At 39.0% G+C, this 24,577-nt stretch overlaps 1 protein-coding gene across 1 annotated transcript; it reads right to left on the bottom strand.

Annotated features, from left to right (window-relative positions):
- Nucleotides 1-65: 65 nt before the first annotated feature.
- gpr143 (G protein-coupled receptor 143) lies at nt 66-11,491 on the bottom strand. The gene is given in 10 exon segments (XM_052143209.1): nt 66-568; nt 3,444-3,702; nt 4,168-4,285; nt 6,470-6,578; nt 6,682-6,791; nt 7,032-7,124; nt 7,228-7,322; nt 7,404-7,513; nt 11,239-11,326; nt 11,329-11,491. Coding segments are annotated over 10 exon segments (1,245 nt in total). The 5' UTR covers nt 11,491; the 3' UTR covers nt 66-467.
- Between the last annotated feature and the right edge of the window lie 13,086 nt (nt 11,492-24,577).

The raw sequence follows: 24,577 nt of genomic DNA on the forward strand, positions 1-24,577 counted from the left end.
TGATAGAACCATCAAGTCTTTAATTACATTTATAAGTTTTATTTCTTTACATAAATACACTATTATTGGTCCAGGTTTACCTTAGCAACCAAAACATTGCTAACTTCGCCTTTAATGGCTATATTTAAGAAGTCGATTTATTGAAGTACATTTACCATGTGTGATTTAATACTACAGCATTTCTTCAGGTCTGTTGTGATTTAATATTTATTAGCATTATAATAATTTGGTGATTGACTTAAAAGGACAAATATTGGCTAACAAGTCATTAACCTTTGTTTGCTCACACCAAGTTTAGTTCATGTTGAATTTAGAGGCATTGTAGCGAAACCAAAACAATACTGATTGATTTATGGCATGTTTCTCACATTAAGTGACTTCACAAGTGCATAAAGACTGGTCTTAATCCTGTTTTTCACGAGTTGAAGAAAACTGTATGTTGTAAAATCGTCACATGTTGAAGACGCTCAGCCTGTAGAATTCTCCAGCGACGCTCCGTCAGACTTGACCTGCTCAAACTCGCGCTGTTCACTCGATATGTGGATTTCTACTGTACTCGACTCTGAACCTGTGAGATAACAGAGGGTTAATTCAGTCACTATTGTCTACTCTAAATTATCAATCAATTATTTGACTATAGAATGATATCTTCCAATAGTCTTCATATGAATGTATAATATCAGCAGTTCTCAACTGGTTTTAATTCAGGACACAGATTTGACATTGGACACCCAAAACGATCATGTTTGATTGGATGCACGACCTTTGATATCATAAACAAAACATATGGGACATGTTATCTACCCCCTTTTAAAAGTTGACAAGTCTATTTATGTTGCAATGGACGATTGCAGAGACTAATTAGCGGAGACGGGCCACTTCTATTAACCCTCCTATGGTTTTTGGTCATTTTGGACCGAAATACATTTTCCTAATTTAATAAAAAATGTTTTCCTTTATCTGAGCAGTACAAGACTTTTCCTCCATTTGCCATCCGAACATACAAAAAACTAAATAATTGGCCTTGATTCGATAAGTCTAAAGCGGTCATAAAGAAAAGGGACACTTTTGGGATTTGCGGTCAAAATTGACCGACCGTTGAATATTAATGACAGAAATTACAGGATGAGACTCTAAAACATCCTCAATGCAAAAAAAAAAAAACACACACTTACGCACACCCAAAAATTAACCGGTGAGACTTTAACACAAATTTTTACATTTGTCAAAAAACAATAAATCAGTCACGATGCTAAACACAAACACACTCAGAAATGAAGGAGTGAGACGATAACACACTCACACACACACAGAGAGACACAACACGCTCACAATGCAGAACTCACTCTCACTCTCACATACACACATATACTCACACAAACATACACAGAGACACAACACACACACACAAACACACTCTCACACACACACTCACAATGCAGAACACACACTCACACACATACACAGAGACTTAAACACACACACGCTCACAATGCAGAACACACACTCACACACATACACAGAGACTTAAACACACACACGCTCACAATGCAGAACACACACTCACACACATACACAGAGACTTAAACACACACACGCTCACAATGCAGAACACACACTCACACACACACAGAGAGACACAACACGCTCACAATGCAGATCACACACACACACACAGAGACACAAACACACACACTCACAATGCAGAACTCACTCTCACTCTCACATACACACATATACTCACACAAACATACACAGAGACACAACACACACACACAAACACACTCTCTCACACACACACTCACAATGCAGAACTCACACAGAGACACAACACACACACACTCACAATGCAGAACACACACTCACACACATACACAGAGACTTAAACACACACACACACTCACAATGCAGAACACACACTAACACAAACACTCTCACACAAACACACACACACAAACCTTTGCAAAATAATTGTTTACTATAAAAAGTTTGAAATTGCAAATTGTTTACTCTGATTCTTCTGTTTTACATTCGAATATAATTTTCAGAATTTTGCAGTTCATTTCTGTTTCTTGATGTTCATTTTAAATTATACATTTTTTAATGATTAATTTAATGTTATTAAATTTGTGTGTTTGAAATAAATTATTGGTATATAAATGTTTATTCTGTGTCTTTGTAACATCATGGTCAGATTTGATCGCATAATGACATAAACTGCAAAAACAATCTATTTTAAAATGCTAAACTTTGACAAATAATAGTTTTATAATGTCTAAATATATATCAAAATACATATCTTGTGATAAAATATCAAATTAGTTTACAAGACCACACAGTAGGAGACAACAGTCATCTAATGTCTGTTACTGGCCAAAGGGAGGATCCATACCATAGGATGGATGTAGAAAAGGAAGTCCCACCTTAATGGCAAAAGAGCCAATCACCTTTTAGACACAGATATCGCCTGTCAATCAACTCGAGATTGAGCTTTGCATTAGCTATGCAAGCCGGAAATGAGTTTTTTTAGCCTTATCTGAAGAAGCACAATGTAATACAGAGTTGTCAGATTTTATTGCTGATTTGAAATAAGTTCTTTGATTGTAATCTTGACCAACTATTTTTGGGATTTAAGTGTTCCCCCATTCAAGTAGATAGGAGCTGCACTGGCATGACTGGAAATAGCGTCCCGAGAGCGTTCCAAAAATGCCCAACAGTGGACCGACTCGCTAGAGAGACTTTGCCGATAACACGGTTAGTTGCATTTAATTATCATTATTTGATTTATTGACCCACCAGTTGAGAAGCACAGACATAATATACAGATTATAAATCTAGAATAACAGCTACAGTGTAGACAGTATCATGTTTATTAGCATTTTAACATTAAAGCCTCTTAAAGGTGCACTCAGTAATTTTTCCCTCTGAATGAAATGCCTTTATGTAAAACATGTTTAATGATGTTCACTCACATGAGATGAAGTCTCCAGTCATATCAGCTCTCTCACAAAAGCTTCTTTATTTTACACGCAGCAGGACGTCTCATGTGGGTCGACATGTTGAGATCACAAGACCAGTCGAATACAGTTCCCTTCACCTTGGAAAGCCCTGTTACTGGACTATTTTGCCTGTACGAGTGCATTTCTACAATGTTTGCTTTTGTGTAACGCTGCATCTTTGCTGCTAGTTTTCAATATCACCAGAGAAATATAAATAATTACTGATTGCACCTTTAACATGAGATGCTATTTTATTAAAAATCACAATTCACAGTTTGCAAATACGGACATTGTTTATTTCACATTTTACAGATATAAAATTCAGATGTCATCTGACTGTCGGCAAAATCAAGATTTGATACTCAATTTACATCAACATCAACTAGCAGCATCACCAGCCCATATAGACGGGTGAGTTTTCTTCATTCCGTTTCAGTGTTTTACCTTCAGACAGGACACTTATGGCGTCTGAAGGGTGCTGGTGTCCGTTGGAGCTCAGATTCTTCTTGACTTCCTGTACGTGACTTTGGAAGAGCAGCGTGGAGCCCACCATTGGGTTGTATCCGGCCCCGACGGCCACTGAAGTGGAGGCTGAATCCCACAGCAACTCTCGATGTCTCTGCGGACTGAAGTCCACGTGCAGCCCCGTCCAGCCTTGAAACGCCAGCGTGTTGAGGAATCCTTGCATGGGATTTAAGATGCCCTGTAGAACAGAGGAGAGTATGTTGATGTGTTAACATGCACAGCAATACGTTAATAACTACCAAAAATCTGCTTATTCAAGTTTACATTGGAAAGAAAAAGTCCACATGAGGATCGACCAGTTATTAAATCCAAGGGTTCACTTACTTTTTCCACAGCACTGTGAATGTTTAATGGGATGTGTTCAATAAATGCATGAAGGATTATAATTGTTTGTGTGTTGTTAGCTTAAGCACATTGTGTTTGTCTATACGTTTAATTTGAATGAAGATGACATTACATTTTATGAGCAAACCAGCTCATTCCAAAGGGTTCAGATACTTTTTCTTGCCACTGTACATGACCGCACACACTGTGCATGTAAAAGCCTTTTCCTTTATTGGGGTAAGGTTATTTCATATTCTCACAGGATAACTGGATAGAAAATAGAAAAGAAGAAAAGCCCGTTCAAGACTGCAAAACGTACCATTATAAACCATGTGATGAGCGCAGCATTGCGAACATTTTTCACACTGTTGGCTTTAATATCATCTTGCATCTCCAGGTAAAAGAGCAAACTTTCATTTATAATGTTGGGCAACCAGCTATAATGAGAAAACATTAATTACATTGATTCAATTCAATTACATTTTCAATTACTTGATTAAACTCAATTACATGTACAATCAATTTTACCCAAAGTGTTGCCTATTCATATTAAAACATTAATTATTTTTAGCCAAACATAAATGAAAGTAAACAGTCAAATTTCATGGGAAAAAAATATCTTCTACTTTATATACAGTGTATATATATATATATATATATATATATGAGGGGGCCAAACAGGAAATAATTATAATAAATCAGAATATATACTTGTAATTCAGAATATGTAAATCTAAATCTGAATATATAAATATATATCCAAAATAATAATAATAATAATGTTATATTAGGGATATTATTGAAGTTTCTAATGTTTTCCATCATTAATACGCTGAGATGCATCTTATCCCTTCTAGACATGATCGTAGTTTAGCGTGGGGGAAATCAATTCCCAGTTACCATTATTACTCATTCATTCCTATGAGAAAAATGAGGAGAAATTATGGGGAGAAATTTAACAACAAAAAATATTATATATTCAGATTTATATAATCAGATTATATTTATATATTCAGATTTACAACTATATATTCAGATTTATATAATCAGATTTATATTTATATATTCAGATTTATATAATCAGATTTATATTTATATATTCAGATTTATATAATCAGATTTATATTTATATATTCAGATGTATATAATCAGATTTATATTTATATATTCAGATTTACAACTATATATTCAGATTTATATAATCAGATTTATATTTATATATTCAGATTTACAACTATATATTCAGATTTATATAATCAGATTTATATTTATATATTCAGATTTACAACTATATATTCAGATTTATATAATCAGATTTATATTTATATATTCAGATGTATATAATCAGATTTATATTTATATATTCAGATTTACAACTATATATTCAGATTTATATAATCAGATTTATATTTATATAATCAGATTTATATTTATATATTCAGATTTACAACTATATATTCAGATGTATATAATCAGATTTATATTTATATATTCAGATTTACAACTATATATTCAGATTTATATAATCAGATTTATATTTATATATTCAGATTTACAACTATATATTCAGATTTATATAATCAGATTTATATTTATATATTCAGATTTACAACTATATATTCAGATTTATATAATCAGATTTATATTTATATATTCAGATTTACAACTATATATTCAGATTTATATAATCAGATTTATATTTATATATTCAGATTTACAACTATATATTCAGATTTATATAATCAGATTTATATTTATATATTCAGATTTACAACTATATATTCAGATTTATATAATCAGATTTATATTTATATATTCAGATTTACAACTATATATTCAGATTTATATAATCAGATTTATATTTATATATTCAGATTTACAACTATATATTCAGATTTATATAATCAGATTTATATTTATATATTCAGATTTATATATTCAGATTATATTTAAATATTCAGATTTACAACTATATATTTTGACTTACAGCTATGTATTTAGGATTTACAAGTATATATTCAGAGTTTAGATAACTATTTCCTGTTTGTCCCCCCATATATATATATATATATATCTCCATGAAAACTGACTATATTCATTTAATTAAAATTATTATACAATAATATATTATATTTCATCCATTAAAAGTCCATTTTCATTGGAAAAAATATAACAATAGTTTATATAGAATATCTATTTATCTATATATTTGTAAATATATATAAAAGCACAAGTCGTATGGACTATATTTTCGTGTTTTTTATTCTTTTTTTTATGCTTGACAGTGTGTTTGACCGTAGAAGTGGTCATCCACTAAAAAACAGAAATTGAGAAAATCACCCCATTGTGTGCCTCACAGAAGAAAGAAAATAATCCTGTGTTAGTTTAATCAAATCCTCAATTAAAATGCAAGAAATATTGTATCTTTCAATGTGATTATTTAATCAGTTTTAGATCAAAATCGAATAAAACAATTATTTATTTCTTAGCTCTGATATTTCAGCCCGTTTTACACCCAAGGCTGGATTTATTCAAAAGTAGGAATATTGACGTGATAATATTAAATCTCAAAGTTATATATAAAAGCAAAGTTGTTCTTAATGGGAAGATAAACGTCTCACCAGATGAAAAACACCAGCATTATTTTAAAGAATCGTATCTTGATTTCACTTCCAAGGCGCCGCTCGTTCTCGGTGTAGATGCCCTGTTGACCTTTGAGCAGTGATGTCACTGCAACAAAACAAACAGATGCGAGTCTCGTATTTAAGTACCGTGTAAAACCAACAGTTCAGCCTACAATTTTAGTTGCACCTATCAAGTGGGACGCTCTTACCCGCAGACACCGTTCTGGCGAAGAGCACCGGGTTCACACACAACACCAGCAGCAGCGGCGCATATGTGGTGATGTAATGAGGGATTGCGTGCTGAAGACCGTTTTCACAACTGAAATTACAAACAGACTTTCAGTTCAGATCCAGCAGAAGGGCAAAATAACAACTATAGACTAACTCAAACTGTGCAGAGGATCCTGAGGGCGATCTTTGTCCTACATCACTGTGTATGACACTCTTAAAGGAACAGTACGCTCAAAAACTTGAACACTTGTAACATAGCACAAAGTCATAAGGACTACTTTTGTTCGTGATGACTTTTAATTTGTTTGTTTAACATCACAGACTTTACCTGGATATAGAAGGGTAATAGAGCATGGCCACGCCCTCCACACACAGCAGAAGAGTCAGACCCCATGTGATCATGTGATATAGGACGATGGTGCTACAGGAAGCACATGAGAATGATATTAGACGATATCCGTAGTGGGTTTGGATACATGCGCGTTCATTATTTACACAAGATCCTCCGTGCGTGATGGACAAACCTGATTCCAGCTGATCGTTTGACCACTAAGAAGACGTCCACCGCGTAACAGAATGTCCACCAGAAGGAGGCGCTAAAGAACAGCTGAATCCACATCTGACAAGAAAACCTCAGTCATTCTTCATATAAGTCATGTCATATAAAGACACTTTACACCATCCAATCAAGTCAACTTACTGCACTGCCGACACAGTACACCTCCGGCCACACGTCGCTGCTGTTGCCAACGGAGATGCCACTGATGAGGTTGGGTAAACCGAGCCATATGGATGATCTGACGATGATTCCTGGAAAGATTCAATAATATTTACTCATTTCAAAACATTTGTTATTAAAGGGACAGTACACCCAAAAATGAAAATTCTCTAATCATTTACTCGCCCTCATGCCATCCCAGATACGTATGACTTTTTTATGTTCTGCTGAACAGAAATGAAGATTTTTAGAAGAATATTTCAGCTCTGTCAGTCCATACTATGCAAGTGAATGGTGAACAGAACTTTTAAGCTCCAACAAGCACATAAAAGCAGCATAAAAGTAATCCAGTGGTTTAATCCATGTCTTGAGTGAGAAACAGATCAATATTTTGTAAGTCCTTTATTAATATAAATCTTCACTTTCACTTTCAGATGTGAAATTGAAACTAAACAGACACAACATGTGACTTTTAAAATATGTAAAAGTGAAAGTGGAGATTTTTAGTAAAGAATTGACTTAAAAATGTTTCTGTTTCTCACCCACAACTATCGTATCACTTCTGCAGACATGGTTAAACCACTGGATTACTTTTATGCTGCATTTATGTGCTTTTTGAAGCTTAAAAGTTCTGTTCACCATTCACTTGCATAGTATGGACCGACAGAGCTGAAATATTCTTCTAAAAATCTTCATTTGTGTTCTGCAAAATGATTCATTTTTGGGTGAACTGTTCCTTTAAATCGTCGTTTTGTTCTAACTGTAGTCAAAGCTGAGGCAAATTTACAGAGAAGTCATTGCCAAAAATGACACATTGGTAGAATATGTGGTGACCTCACTGAAAAAATTGTGTCCTCAAGTTGTGCATCAGTGTCAACCCTGTTACCATCATATTTTAATTTTAAAGTAATTAACTTTTCCAAAAAACATATGCCATTATCATGCTTTTAAGAAGTGAACTCCTCTTAGTCTCTTTATATCACTTTATCTTGTGTTTTGTTGTGTTTGTCATTGGGGACAGTCTTAAAATGTCAACTCGGTTACGATGATTTTGTATAGTGAACAATCGATCATTGATCATTGGGTCTGGGTATCTCAGCGAGTATTTACGCTGACTATCACACCTGGAGTCGTGAGTTTAAATCCAGGGCATGATGAGTGACTCTAGCCAGGTCTCCTTAGCAACCAATTTGGCCCGGTTGCTAGGGAGGGTAGAGTCACATGGGGTAACCTCCTCGTGGTCACTATAATGTGGTTCTCGCTCTCGGTGGGGCGTGTGGTGAGTTGTGCGTGGATGCCATGGAGAATAGCGTGAAGCCTCCACACGCGCTACGTCTCCACGGTAACACACTCAACAAGTCACGTGATGAGATGCGCGGATTGACGGTCTCAGACGCGGAGGCAACTGAGATTCGTCCTCCACCACCCAGATTGAGACGAGTCACTACGCCACCACGAGGACTTCCAAATTGGGGAGAAAATCCACACAAACAAAAAAAAATTATCAGTCTTAAATTATTTTTCTAGGAAGAATATTGTAGTTTCACAACCTTCAGTTCAAGGCTTGTAATGTCAAAATAGTAAAGGAATATTCCAGGTTCAATACAAGTTCAGCTCAATCGACAGTATTTGTGACATGATGTTGATTACCATAAAAACTGATGTGGGCACAAATACTAAAGAGGTGTGGGCACAAATACTAAAGAGGTGTAGGCACAAATACTAAAGAGGTGTAGGCACAAATACTAAAGAGGTGTAGGCACAAATACTAAAGAGGTGTGGGCACAAATACTAAAGAGGTGTGGGCACAAATACTAAAGAGGTGTAGGCACAAATACTAAAGAGGTGTAGGCACAAATACTAAAGAGGTGTGGGCACAAATACTAAAGATGTGGGCACAAATACTAAAGAGGTGTAGGCACAAATACTAAAGAGGTGTAGGCACAAATACTAAAGAGGTGTGGGCACAAATACTAAAGAGGTGTGGGCACAAATACTAAAGAGGTGTAGGCACAAATATTAAAGAGGTGTGGGCACAAATACTAAAGAGGTGTGGGCACAAATACTAAAGAGGTGTGGTCACAAATACTAAAGAGGTGTGGACACAAATACTAAAGAGGTGTGGATACAAATACTAAAGAGGTGTGGATACAAATACTAAAGAGGTGTGGACACAAATACTAAAGAGGTGTGGACACAAATACTAAAGAGGTATGGATACAAATACTAAAGAGGTGTGGACACAAATACTAAAGAGGTGTAGGCACAAATACTAAAGAGGTGTGGGCACAAATACTAAAGAGGTATGGATACAAATACTAAAGAGGTGTGGATACAAATACTAAAGAGGTGTGGACACAAATACTAAAGAGGTTTGGGCACAAATACTAAAGAGGTATGGACACAAATACTAAAGAGGTGTGGACACAAATACTAAAGAGGTGTAGGCACAAATACTAAAGAGGTGTGGACACAAATACTAAAGAGGTGTGGTCACAAATACTAAAGAGGTGTGGACACAAATACTAAAGAGGTTTGGGCACAAATACTAAAGAGGTGTGGACACAAATACTAAAGAGGTGTGGACACAAATACTAAAGAAGTGTGGACACAAATACTAAAGAGGTGTGGGCACAAATACTAAAGAAGTGTGGACACAAATACTAAAGAAGTGTGGACACAAATACTAAAGAGGTGTAGGCACAAATACTAAAGAGGTGTGGACACAAATACTAAAGAGGTGTAGGCACAAATACTAAAGAGGTTTGGGCACAAATACTAAAGAGGTATGGATACAAATACTAAAGAGGTGTGGACACAAATACTAAAGAAGTGTGGACACAAATACTAAAGAGGTTTGGGCACAAATACTAAAGAGGTATGGATACAAATACTAAAGAGGTGTGGACACAAATACTAAAGAGGTTTGGGCACAAATACTAAAGAGGTGTGGGCACAAATACTAAAAAGATGTGGGCACAAATACTAAAGAGGTGTAGGCACAAACACTAAAGAGGTGTGGGCACAAATACTAAAGAAGTGTGGACACAAATACTAAAGAGGTTTGGGCACAAATACTAAAGAGGTGTGGGCACAAATACTAAAGAGGTGTAGGCACAAATACTAAAGAGGTGTGGGCACAAATACTAAAGAGGTGTGGGCACAAATACTAAAGAGGTGTAGGCACAAATACTAAAGAAGTGTGGACACAAATACTAAAGAGGTGTAGGCACAAACACTAAAGAGGTGTGGGCACAAACACTAAAGAGGTGTAGGCACAAATACTAAAGAAGTGTGGACACAAATACTAAAGAGGTTTGGGCACAAATACTAAAGAGGTGTGGACACAAATACTAAAGAAGTGTGGGCACAAATACTAAAGAGGTGTGGACACAAATACTAAATAATGGATGAGGTACAGGGGGTGAAATGAGGTCCCGGGCCACTAAAGACTCGATGTATGCTTAAGGGTTAAATCAGTCAACCCTTTTAACTTCAGAATATGCATATTCAAGTTTTATTTAATTTTATTTGGCATAATGTAATTTATTAAATTATTATTATATGACGTAAGCAATGGTAGTAAAATAGCGTAAATACCTGATCGCGGCAATTTTATTTATTTATTTATTTTTATTGTTTCGCTGTTTACAGAGACAGGTGTGATATTTCATTACACATATTTCCAGGATGTAGATTTTTAAATAAAATTAGAATAGTTTACAGCTTAACAATTAAACATACTGTCTCGTAGAATGTTTAAAATCCTATAACTATATATAATCTATATGTAAAGTTCTGTATCTGCAGGGTTTACCTGTGCATCCTAAGATATCACACACACTGATGATGAATAATATCCTGAGAGATGAGGCGGGTTTGTGCTGCGGGTGTCCCGGCGTCGGTATCCTCTCCGTTTGGGTAAAATCTGAATGACGGTAAATATGAAACTGACGCTCGCGCTGCAGATACAGATCGCGCTGAAGAACACGGACTGGAAGTTCACCACGAATTCAGTGGCGGCGTCGCGGTTGGGACAACAGAAGGTCTCGAGTCGAGGAGATGCCATGCTGGAGTTCGGGTGGAAGAGAGATTCATTCATTCATTCTGCAGGCACGAGCTGCGAGTCACATCACGAGCTCCAGCATCATGTGCTTTAGTTTAATCCTGCAGTCAGTCACGGCTTTAAACCCGCGCAAGAATGTGCTGCAGATCATCTTACTACGGGCTGTAACATTCCCCCTCTTGTTTTATGTCTTCAGTACTTTTAAAATGCCTTTTATGTATACATTTCATTGTTTTAATCTTGTCCCAGACACTGATATGAAAATTCATCATTAAAATATTGATAATTTTTTTAAACCAATAATAATATAAACAGAGTTTCAATATTTAATTGTTTGAAATTGCTATATCAATTATGTTACAAGAAAACACGTTTTTCCTGGTACACTCAACTGTGTAAAAATTAAGTAAAAAATTACTTAAATTGAGTAATCTTTAACACAATTAAATTAGTGAATCATGTCATTGATACAATTATAAAAATGACATAAATCTACTGTGATGCATGTACATACACTGTTGAACATTGTTTTTTGTACAAATAACTTTTTTTATATATATATATATTTATTATATATATATTTATATACATGTATAAAACACATTTATATCATAATAATAATAATAATAATAAATTATAATATATAAAATGTGTATATATAAAAAATTATATATTATAATTTATTATTATTATTATTATTATGATATAAATGTGTTTTATATATAATTTGTATATATTATAATTTATTATTATTATTATTATTATATAAATGTATTATATACATATATTATATATTATAATTTATTATTATTATTATTATAAATTGAAAAAAATAATATACATATATCAGTATACCAATAATTTTAGCTTGTTTTTTATTTATGCAATTTAATTTAATAACAAATTTCATCAAATTGAATCGAGTAATTTAACAAAAACAAATTAACAACATTTTAATTGAAGATTCATTTATTTAAGACAGGGTTATTTACCGCTAGTCACTCAGTTCATTTAATTTAGTTAAAAATGACTTGAATCAATGGAGGTTTCTCTCCACTACCATAGTGGTATATACATATATATATATATATATATATATATATATATATATATATATATACAGTTGAAGTCAGAAGTTCCCCTTCTGTCGCTCTCTCCACGTTGTGTCGGAGAAGTGACACTAGGGGTCTCTCCAATGGGGCCAATGAGAGTTGGCAGTCAGTATTTGCATACCCCGCCCCCGCATACGGGTATTTAAGCGGGGCAAATACGGAAGTTTAGTCAGAAAATTTCTTCGGAGCCGATGGTCTGTCTGCAGTTTGCTGCGAGTTACACACCACATTAAAACGTTCCTGTTTAATCTGACGATCTGCATGCTGTTGGATCTTGACGCTGGTCCCCGTCCATGCTCGCGGCAATAGCGGCTCGCCTCACGGCCCGGCTGTCTATCCTCCCGAGCCCGAAGCAGATGAGCTCGCCGCTGCATCGGAGAGTGTGATGTCTGATGCCGAGGACTCCCCTGGACTGCCGCCTTCGGGCCAGCAGGCCCAGGCTGAGGCCGACGCTCAGATGTCTGACATGCTTTCCCGGGCCGCCGTAAGCGTGGGGTTGGATTGGAACCCTCCATCCTCCCCACAGCCTTTACGGTTGGATGACTGGTTCCTGGGGGCAGCGCGCCGTTTGCGGCTTCGCATCGCCCGGTCCCGTTTTTCCCTGAGGTGCATGACGAGCTGACGTCTATGTGGAGAGCCCCGCTCTCCGCCCGTCTAGGTGCCACCCGCTCCACTCTCACCACCCTCGATGGCGAAGAGCGCCACGGATACGGGGCGATTCCCCAGGTCGATAGGACAGTTGCATACCATCTATGCCCCGGTAGCCCTACCTCCTGGCGTGGCCGCCCTGTACTCCCATCCAAGCCCTGTAGGACAACATCCTCGCTCAACGCGAAGGCCTACAGTGCGGCTGGACGCGCTGCCTCTGCCCTGCATGCGATGGCCCTCCTGCAAGTCCACCAGGCCAAAGCACTCAGAAACATGCACGGGGGTGGACCTGATCCTGATGTGCTGCAGGACCTGCGCTCAGCGACCGACCTCGCCCTGAGAGCGACGAAGGCCACAGCGCAGGCACTCGGACAGGCGATGGCCACCCTAGTGGTCCAGGAACGGCATCTTTGGCTCAGTCTGGTCGAGATGCGTGAGGCCGACAAGAACCGCTTCCTGGACACACCTGTCTCTCAGACTGGCCTTTTCGGTGACACCGTCGAGGACTTCGCCCAACAGTTCTCCGCGGTGAAGAAGCAGACGGAGGCCATCTCTCAAGCATCATGCCCCGCCGCAGACCTGCCGCTACGGGCCCTGCCCCGTCTGCCTGCCGAGGGTGTCCCCCTGCGAAAAAACCAGCTCCTGCTCCACCTCAACCCGGGCCCAGCTCTCAGCCCCAGCGTCGAGCACCCCGCAGGCGGCGCATGCCCCCTGTCTCACGAACCCCCTCTAGGACCCGGAAGGCTCCCAAGCTTTCCTGAGAGAGCCGACCCACAGCCAAAGACGTTAGCTCCGGAGGTGGTAAGACCGCTCCGTCCCCCGGTGGAGGGCCGGGAGGAGAATCCTTTGTTTTTTCATTTGCCTACAGTACCCACATTCTCAATAAGAGCTATTTCCTTTGCCTCTGGGTCACCTGGCCCGCAAATGCCGTTCTCACGGCAATCTGCTTTCAGATTACGACAGCCCCGGTACACCGGACGCGGCGATACCGCCTTCCGCCTGCCCACGACTGTCCCCCGGCCGGCCGGTTCAGACGAGTCCAGAGGACGCCAGCATCAGACCTCCTCCTCAGTCACGAACCCGCCCCTGCCAGGTGCGCGGAGCAAGGTAAGTGCTTTGAGTCTATTCTCAGCACCTCAGCCTCAGGCCGCGACGAAGCCGCCCGACGCTGCATTACCTGTTCCGCCCCGCTGTTCCGCCCCGCCGGGTACGTCCAAAATACTCGTCCCTTTGGTGCCCCTAGCGCAGAGCTGGGAAGCGTGGCTTGCGCTTTCCAACGCATCACGCTGGCTGCACCGGACCATTCGACTCGGTTACGCAATTCAGTTTGCGTAGACCGACCGGCCGGGTGGATCGCTTGCGCCAAGCGCCCTTTTCCTGACGTCAAGGTTAAGTAGTGCGCCTTTTTTCCCAGGGCGCCCCACTCCGAGTCGGGACCCTGGTCGATTCCTCCCCAGCCCTCCGGGTCCGCGGTTCTGCGGAGGAACTCGCCGATCCAAGCCACTGCAGGTATCCTGATGGCTACCCTGTACTGGTATAGGTGCTCCACAGGTAAGGCCTCCTGCTCGGACTCCCCCTGTGTGTATTTCCACGGTTCTGTCCCCTCACGAGCGGACCCCCATGTCTCCCTTAGGCAGTTACAGCTGCCCCGGTCGCCGTGCTGTAGCAACTCCCCCTTTTCGAGGCTGGATCTACCACCGCACCATACTTTCCACACGAGCCCTAAGACGGCCGTGTGACATGTCTACCACTTTTCCTCCCCAAGAAAAAGGGCAGGTGTGGGCTCCGCAGGGTCTGGGCAAGACCCCCTTCCCTATATGCGTGTAAGGGCCCCGGCTGTGATTGCTCTATGCGAGAAACATAGAGAGAAAAGAGGCCCAGCCAGGCTGGCCTGTTCCCATGTTGGCAAACATTGCCTTGTTCCCCTCTCAGGGTAACTAGAAGGATCCCGATGTTCGTATGGGGCATTGGGGAAGGGTACGTGCAGCCAGGTACAGACGATGCGCGGCACTGGATGAATCCCTGCCCGCCTCTGTATCGGCAGTTCACGTACTCGGTTCAGCACATGGCAAGATTGGAATGGGTCCCCTAGTGTCGCTTCTCCGACACAACGTGGAGAGAGCGACAGAAGGGGAACGTTTGGTTACGTATGTAACCTCCGTTCCCCGAGGGAGGGAACGACACGTTGTGTCTTTCCTCCGCCATGTCGCTGAACCGAGCCACTGTTGTGGCCGGACCATTTCCGGCTCCTCAGAAAAATCCTGACTAAACTTCCGTATTTGCCCCGCTTAAATACCCGTATGCGGGGGCGGGGTATGCAAATACTGACTGCCAACTCTCATTGGCCCTTTTCAATAGGTCAGAGGTGAATATCGGCACTCAAGAGAGACCCCTAGTGTCGCTTCTCCGACACAACGTGTCGTTCCCTCCCTCAGGGAATGGAGGTTACATACGTAACCAAACGTTTACATCCTCCTTAGCCAAATACATTTTGCACAATTCCTGACATTTAATGGTAGAAAACATTCCCTGTCTCAGGTCAGTTTGGATCAATACTTTATTTTAAGTATGTGAAATGTCAGAATAATAGTCGAGAGAATTATTCATTTCAGCTCTTATTACTTTCATCACATTCCCAGTGGGTAATGTGGGTCCCAGTTGCACAACTTTGGAGGTATACTTGATGTGCATTTGCAAACTGTAGTCTGGATTTTATATGGTGGTTTTGGAGCAGCGGCTTCTTCCTTCCTGAGCAGACTTTCAGGTGATGTCCATATAGGACTTATTTTGCTGTGGATCTAGATACTTGTCCACCTGTTTCCTCCAGCATCTTCACAAGGTCCTTTGCTGTTGTTCTGGGATTGATTTGCACTTTAGCACAAACTACGTTCATCTCTAGGAGACAGAATGCGTCTCATTCCTGAGCGGTGTGATGACTGTGTGGTCACATGGTGTTTATACTTGCATACTATTGTTTGTACAGATGAACGTGGCACCTTCAGGTGTTTGGAAATTGCTCCCAAGGATGAACCAGACTTGTGGAGATCCACAATGTTTTTCTGAGATCTTGCCTGATTTCTTTTGATGTTCCCATGATGCCAAGCAAACAGGCACTGAGTTAGGCCTTAAAATACATCCACAGGTACACCTCCAATCAGAGCTAATTGTCTAAAGGCTTGACATAATGTTCTGGAATTTTCCAGGCTGCTTAAAGGCACAGCTAACTTAGTGTATGTAAACTTCTGATCCACTGGAATTGTGATTATAGTCAATTAAAAGTGACACAATCGGTCTGTAAACAATTGTTGGAAAAATTACTCGTGTCATGCACACAGTAGATGTCCTAAACGACTTGCCAAAACTATAGTATGCAAACATTAATTATGTGGATTGGTTAAAAAATAGTTTTATTGACTTCAACCTAAGTGTATGTAAACTTCTGACTTCGACTTTATATAATCCAGGCCATCAGAGAGAAGAATGCTGTATTCCACTCCTGGATTTCAACCTTCATGCAGAATTCAGTTTAAACTCTAATCAAACACACCTGAAGCAGTTCATGATGCTGATTGCCTCCGTTCAGCTGTGCTGGTTGGCAGATCATTCTCAAAGAATCCACCAAATTCTCTGGCATTCCCCTCCACACACAAACCTTTGAGTTTCTCATCAGCATACAGCTGCCAATTGATCAAACACATAACAGAGTGAGTACAGTAACTGACCTTTCACAACTATGAGCGTAGCAGGGTGCCAAATCGTAAGGCCTAGAGACTTGAAACTTTGGGGAATGGTAGTACTCCGGCTGGCTAGCCATATGCATAGAATCGGCCCTATCCAAAGTAAAGAAAATTTACTTTTTGGGGCCTAACTCTTGAACCGAAAGAGCTTGAAACAAAATTAAATTTTCTCGCTATTTTGTATTGTTTGAAATTTGTTTTTAAATTAAATCGTCCTAGGCCGTTCGCCCGATCGAAACCAAACCGGTGCAGAAAGATTCAGAAGAATCCCCATATGAGAAGTTATCAAAATAATTTTGAACTTTTGAATCATCGTTAAACTGTACAATAAAACGTATGTAGTGGGAGCGGCGACTTTTGCTTAAATGGTTATAACTCTTGAACGGAATGAGATATTGTCACCAAATTTGGTGCAATTATGTATCGGGATCATTCAAAGACACAAAATAATAATTGTCCATCTCAACCTCTTGGTGGCGCTATAATAATACAAAAATGTAGAAATGGCTCTTACTATGGAACCGTTGGTCCTGTCGTCTTGAAACTTTGCATGCAATGTCTTTGTCCAAGATGCCGTCAAGATCTATGAGGACAGTCACATATTTTGTAAACATGGCCGCCATCGACCAATCAAATTTCAGAAGCTTTTAGACAGGGTTAATAAAAGGCTGATTGGAATGAAACTTGGTAGGACTATTTGTCTCTTGGCCCAAGAGGTCTGTGCAAAATCTGAAAGGATTTGGCCACCGGGAGGTGCTATCTCATTTTACGTGCGTGTAAATCGTTGTATATACCTCTGTGTTTCACAAAGACACGTTATTCATATAATATGATAGATCTTCTCATTCTGAACAACTTTGCCTCGAGAACTATCGGTGTGAATCAAATAGTTAAATATTTGAGATTATTTATAAAAACGACTTTTTCAAACTTGTCCTAAACCGTTCGCCCGATCTGAGCCAAACCAGCGCAGAAAGGTTCTCTGGAGTCCCAATATCAACAATTATCAAAACAAGTTGGAACATTCGATTCACCGTCGCAACGGTACGCCAGATGTTTAAAGTGGGTGTGTCCACTTTTTCTTAAATGGTTAAAACTCTTGAACAGAATGAGATATTATCACCAAATTTTGGACATTTATGTAGGTCGTCAATCTGAGGACACATGAGAAATTGTGCACCTCTGCCTCATGGTGGTGCTATAATAGTCATGTAAAAAATACCATACGTCTGTGCTACCTAACATGATGGTTCTGAAATTAAGGCACTTTATCGTTGTTTTAGGTGCTAACAGACTGTCTAATTAATACTTCATATCTGTTACATATGTACTTAAAAGACCTTAAACGCTTGAACCCCATTAACTGCTGCTTGAGCGCTATATATATATATATATTATTATTTTTTATTTTTTTTGCTTGGCAACCTTCAGGAACACATAGCAGGAGTTGGATACATTTATTAGAGTTTAAATTGGCATACACACAATTTGAACTTTGTGGTCCCAATTACCTTCATCCCAGCATGAACGGGGTCATGAATAAACTGGTTGCATTTTGCATGGTTTTATTTACATTGTTGTTGTTGTTTGTTGTTTGCGTTGTCAGGGTGTTTATTTCTCTGGTAAAATTGTCAATTTGTTGATTGTTAACCTTGTTGTGTTTAATGTACCAAGAGGTCAGTACGTGCCATTTAAAAATACTTTATATGTTTTTTTGTTTGTTTTTCATATAGTGTTAATTTGATGAGTAAAATGAGAAGCGTATAGCTGCAGGTATTGCTCCAAAAAAACGTCAGGAACTTCAAAGCACAATTTAAGATATAGGGAGCCCCTAACCTTACCCGTGAGTGGACGTGACGCCCCCTTTTGAAGTAACCACGCCCTCTTTTGGCGATTCCGCCCCCATTTGGAGGTCTCCGGCCTGCAGCAATGCCTACTTGTGTACAACTGTAATATAATTGTTTTAAAACAGCAGCAACATGAAATATGTTTATAGAAATGTTCATGAGATGCTCAGAATATTGAACCGTTTAAAACCACGTAAATAAAGGAAACAATTTTTAATTGACCGAAATCTTCTTAAAATGACTTAAAGATGTATTTATTAAATATGGGAAATTAATAAGTACAGCTACTAAATGTAAAAGTCTTGGCAAGTTGACATTTTAAGTTCAGTTCATTTATTACAAAAAAAATCAATGAATTCAACTTAATAAAACATTTGAAATCTTTTATTAAAAAGTTCTATAAATGTTTTACAGTATTAATAATGAATACTAAATATGATAAATGTTTGTTTAAAATGTCACCTATAGAAATTTGCATTTAATTTTTTAGGGTATATTCATGAAGTTTTCTGAAAAAACATTTGGTGGAAAAAATGAAATCTTTTGATGGATATGATACATTTATTTATATATTTATCTATTTATTTTAAGAGAAATGTAAAAGTTTTGACTACAAAGTGGTTCTTGAACATTTAAACCGTTATTGTCCAGGGAAAAAGACGTATTGATTATGTGTGCGGGGCATGTTGTCACACTAAATGAGGGAAGTCTATTAGAGGCCTATCAGCGAACCGTAAAACACTCGAGACAGCAACAATATAAACGGTAACATACAAAAACATTAAAACATTATTTTGGCCAGCAAATATTGTAATTAATACATTTATTAAATTCATAAGATTAACAAAACAGGTGGCAACTTGGAAGTTTAGTTTCGAGGATCAAATTTCCAAAACATATTTTGAACCAACATACAAAATCACTGCTGGAGAAATAACATTTCCTAGTGACAACTTCCCTGTGTGACAACTAGCCCCGAAGTTCCCAATATCATGCACAATAATTTCCGTTAGATGAATAAAGTGATTTTATTTGTGGTTTCTCTCTCTTGCTTTCATATTGTGTGTACAAACCTCCATGTTGTGTTGGTTTCCCTGCTATCAGGGGTCATCTGCTGCTGGGGTCACGACCCCTGGGTGCCCTCTGCTCCATTATGACAGTTTCCTCACGGGCTCATCCACTTCCTGTCCCCACATCCACATTTAAAAGTGGCCATTTTTTTTTTATCTCCCTACCGTACAGTCACACACCAGAAATATGTAATCAGACAGTTATGTGGTTTCTATTTCTATTTGTACAAATATGTGTTTTAAAAAGACTTGCAATGATAAATGATGACCAGTTACAGCACTTATAAAGTATACTCATACCCTGATACATTCTTATTCATTTTAGCCTTAAATCTGGATTTAAAAAGTCAACTACAATAGTACTCAACGACAGATTTATTTTCTCTCATGAGGCGCTTAATTGCAGTAGTGCTGCACTGCGTTCTCTGGCCGCTAGATGGCGCAATAATACAATAATATGCACGCAGAGACCTTCTTGTGTGGTTCATATATATATATATATATATATATATATATATATATATATATATATATATATATATATATATATATATATATATATATATATATATACACGTTTAAATGTGAATAGCAGTAGTAGCACTGACTCTGTTGTCAATTATGCACAAGTATATCCTAAAATAATGTGTATAACTGTATTTGTCAGTGAAATATACAGTATGTAGATTAGTTGAAACTAATAAATGTTGGTGTCACTACAAGTAATGTGTTGGCTTTTGTTGGTGGCATGTTATGTCTAGTGGATACCATTAAAGACCAATACATATCTATAATAGAAACCAATACAAACCACTAAATCCTAAATGGAATATACAGAAGTACAGAAAATATTTAATAGTTATCAGCTGATGGTTCATAACGGTGTTTGTAGTGGAAACCATACATTTGTTTTCTTGTTTTTTCAGCAAGGACATTTTGCAGATTTCTTAAAAAGTTTTATACGGTTGCTATAGTCTCCTAAATTGCTAGGCGGTTGCTAGGGCATCCTGAGTGGTTGCCAGGGTGTTGCTTGGGTGGCTAGGTGGTTGCTACCTGTTTCAAGAATTATGTGGTTGTCCGCAAGAGTTCCCAGGTTGTTACAAAATGTTGCTAGCTTCTTGTATGGGTTTCTAAGTGGTTGCTAGGGTGTTCTGAGTGGGTGAGTGTGTTGCTAGAGTGTGCTTAGTTGTTGCAAGGAGGTTGCTAGGGTGTTTTGGGTGGTTGGCAGGCTGTTGCTTGGGTCTTCTTAGTGGTGGCTAGGTTGTTGCTAGGTAACAACCTACATCAATAATGTCAATAATGTTGTACTGGTCCGCTAGAGTTCCTAGCAAATTTATATTGTTGCTAGGGTGTTCAGGGTGGTTGCTAGGCAGTTGTTAGAATTTTGTGGTTGTCTGTTTAAGTTCCCAGGTAGTGAAAATATGTGGTAAGCTGGTGGCTAGGGTATAATACGTTTTTGCTAGGGTATTCTGGGTGGTTGACAGGGTGGTGCTCGGGTTTACTTGGTTGTTGCAAGCAGGTTACTAGGGTGTTCAGGGTGTTGCTATGTTGTTAAGGCGGTTGCTAAAATTTCCTGAGTGTCCTCTAGTGTTACTAGGTGGTTGAATATGTTGTTAGCCGGTTGCTAGGGATCGTTTGGGTGATTGACAGTTTGTTGCTAGGGTGTTATGGTTGGTTACCAGGACATTACTAGGTTGTTATTAGTGGTTGCTAGAAGAGTTCCCAGGTTTTTGCAGTATGCTGCTAACCAGATGGATGGGTTCCTAAATGGTTGCTAGGGTGTTTGCTAGAATTTTGTGGTTGTCGATTATAGTTCTTGGGTGGGTGCAATGTGTAGTTAGCGGTTGTTAGGTTACCTTGAGCTGTTGCTGGGGATCATTTGGGTGATTAACGGAGTGTTGCTTGGGTGTGCTAATGTAGCAGTGGCTATGTGGTTATCAGGACATTACTAAGTTGTAATTAGTGGTTGCTAGAATTTTGTGGTTGTCCGCTGAAGTTCCTAGCTTGTAGATTGGGTGTTCAGGGTGGTTTTCAGGTAGTTGCTAGGGTATTTCAGGGTGGTTGCTAGGGTGTTCAGGGTGGTTGCTAGGCAGTTGATTGATTTTGTGGGTGTCCACCAGAGTTCCTAGGCTGTTGCTAGGGTGCTCTGAGTGTTAAATGGTAAGTTGCTAGGCAGTTGCTAGGGTATTCTTACTGGTTGGTTGGCTAACATGGGCAAATGTTACAAGTTTTTTGGGCGTCAGCTTGGATGGCGGTAAGCAGTTTCTAAGGTTTTCAGGGTGGTTAGTAGAGTGTTGCTATGGTGTTGTGCATGTTAACAGCTAAAATGGAGCTAAAATAATAACCTCAATATAATGAATGTAAACACAGAGTAACATCTCAGGAATTAAGAGTTGTAATTAGATGTTTTATTTCTTGAATACACAAGTCACTTTGCATAAAAGCGTCTGCTGAATACATTAAAGAAACATCTAAACCCTATACAGACAAAATAAGTCAAGTTATATGGAAGTAGCTCTTTATAAAATAAGCAATACAAATATACTTGATAATTAAAGTGAATGTGTTTTGTCACTATGGTCATGGACGTCTTTTACAGATAAACAGAACTGACGTTTGTGATGCTGATATTGACAGAACAGTTTCTGGTGTCCACTGAGGGTCACCGAAGGTCAAAATGAGCATTTAGTTCACTTTACTGCATACAGAGCAGAAAACGGTGCGATCAGAATGCAGACATGGATTCAGCTTTATGACAGAGGTGAGAAAAACATGCTCATTTTCTCTCATGAGAGCAGTATAAGGGTCGAGTAATCAGCTCTAGACTAGTAAAATCAGCATCAGCCTGTCTACAAGTCTCATTTATTGATTGCTGTGCTTCATTTGCACTTGTTTTCAATTCAGACTCAATCTGAACAACAAGCCGACAGCTCGAATCTAATGAGTGTTAAATTAAATTAACCAGCGCTGATAGAGAACCACGGAACTGAGAGGAACTAGAGAGAGGAAATCGAGTGCAACAGAGATGCTGCGTGTGCGCTCCACCTGCAGACCTGTCAAACTGACAGGAATAGTGTCAACAGCAACTTTGACCTTTGACCCACTGCAGAGAGTTGTTTGTTTCTTCTCGGACCAGGGAGGGAGACAAGGGGAGGGATAAACAACAACAACAACAACAACAACAACAAAAAAGACAGGGAAAGGCCAACACGGAGCAACAGCAGGAGAAAACTTTCTATATGCCGTAGCCTGGTCCTCGGTCACCCATCCACCCTCTAGTGGACGACAGCCACGCCTCCCTGGGTGCATCTGAGGCGGTCCTCCGGCCCTTGGAGGACGGAATGACCCGCTGCGTTTTGGTGGATGGTAGAGGTCTCCTCCTCCCCTGGCAGCGGTTCTCCCGCTACTGGCAGTCTGTAGTGAGCCCCTCCTCGCTCGTGGACAGCGGTCTTCTCTTTGACCCCACTGCGTTTTAGCGGCCGATAGCGCTCTCCTCCTCCCCTGGCAGCGGCCTGACCGCTGCAGGCGGTCGGTAAGAAGCCCCTCCCTTTGCGGTCGGCGATCGTTCCTCTTCTTTCAGGCTGCCAGGCTGGTAGTGGCGAGGACTCTACTACGACGCTTCCCCGGATTCGGCACCAGTGCAACGGGTAAAGGGAAAGGAAGAGGCGAGAACCGGACAAAGCATCAAAGTAATTTTAATTAAATCGCCACACTGCTATAATCTGCTCGCTGTAAGTTTGTGCACAGTTAAGAACTGAATTAAATCCCTTTAATAACAATCACATTTCTGAAATTAAATTGAGTTAGAGTAATTGAGTTGAACAGGATGGAACAATGTAATTAAATTGGAATGGAATAATAATTAAAATAATGCATATACAGTAATTGTCAAACTAATAATACATTTAATTAAATTTTTGTATGAGTTACCCATAAACCTGTTTTCATCCACACAGCATATGGGATATTTCCAGAAACATTCGATGACATTAATAATTAACATATTAATTAAGATAATGTGAATATTTGTTGGTGCTGTATTTCAAAATTAAAATGTTTTGAACTATTTACATTTTCAGGAGACAAATAGACCAAATGAAAGATTTCAGTGTTTTTCTCACAAAACATGCTGGACTAATAAAATGTCTTTGTTTAACCCTTTAAGCCCTGAAGGATGTCCTGTTTCAGTGGAATACCCAAAATGAAAGGCCTGAGACTCAAAGTGTCGAGTGTTTGGTATCATCGTAAAGAAACGTTTCACAGTTTTTATTGATATAGATTCTGTAAGTTCTGAGACTATCAGCCTCAGAAACTGCTGAAAAAGCAAAATTAGCCAATAATGTACTTTTATTTCCTCTCTTTTTATTTGACCAAAGAATAAAGATATTTTTTTAAAAAGACTTTTGGCATACATTGTTTAGCAACACTTTTCTTTGAGTTTCACTTCACTATAGTTTCTTTGCGACGCTCATTTTTAGGGTGAGAGTCCTGCTTAAAGTGCTTTTGTGCTTCATGTCGTTTGAAGTCCACTATTAACTAGGTTTTTAAAATCAACTACTTTCATTTTGGGAAGTTTGTGTTTGTGGCATCAAATCCTTGATTACAGTTCTTACTGTTACCTGTCTGCTATAAATGTGATTCAGTGTAAGAAACTGTAACTTTAAATGCAACACAAC

Source organism: Xyrauchen texanus, chromosome 14, assembly GCF_025860055.1.
Source record: "Xyrauchen texanus isolate HMW12.3.18 chromosome 14, RBS_HiC_50CHRs, whole genome shotgun sequence".
Lineage (NCBI taxonomy): Eukaryota > Metazoa > Chordata > Actinopteri > Cypriniformes > Catostomidae > Xyrauchen > Xyrauchen texanus.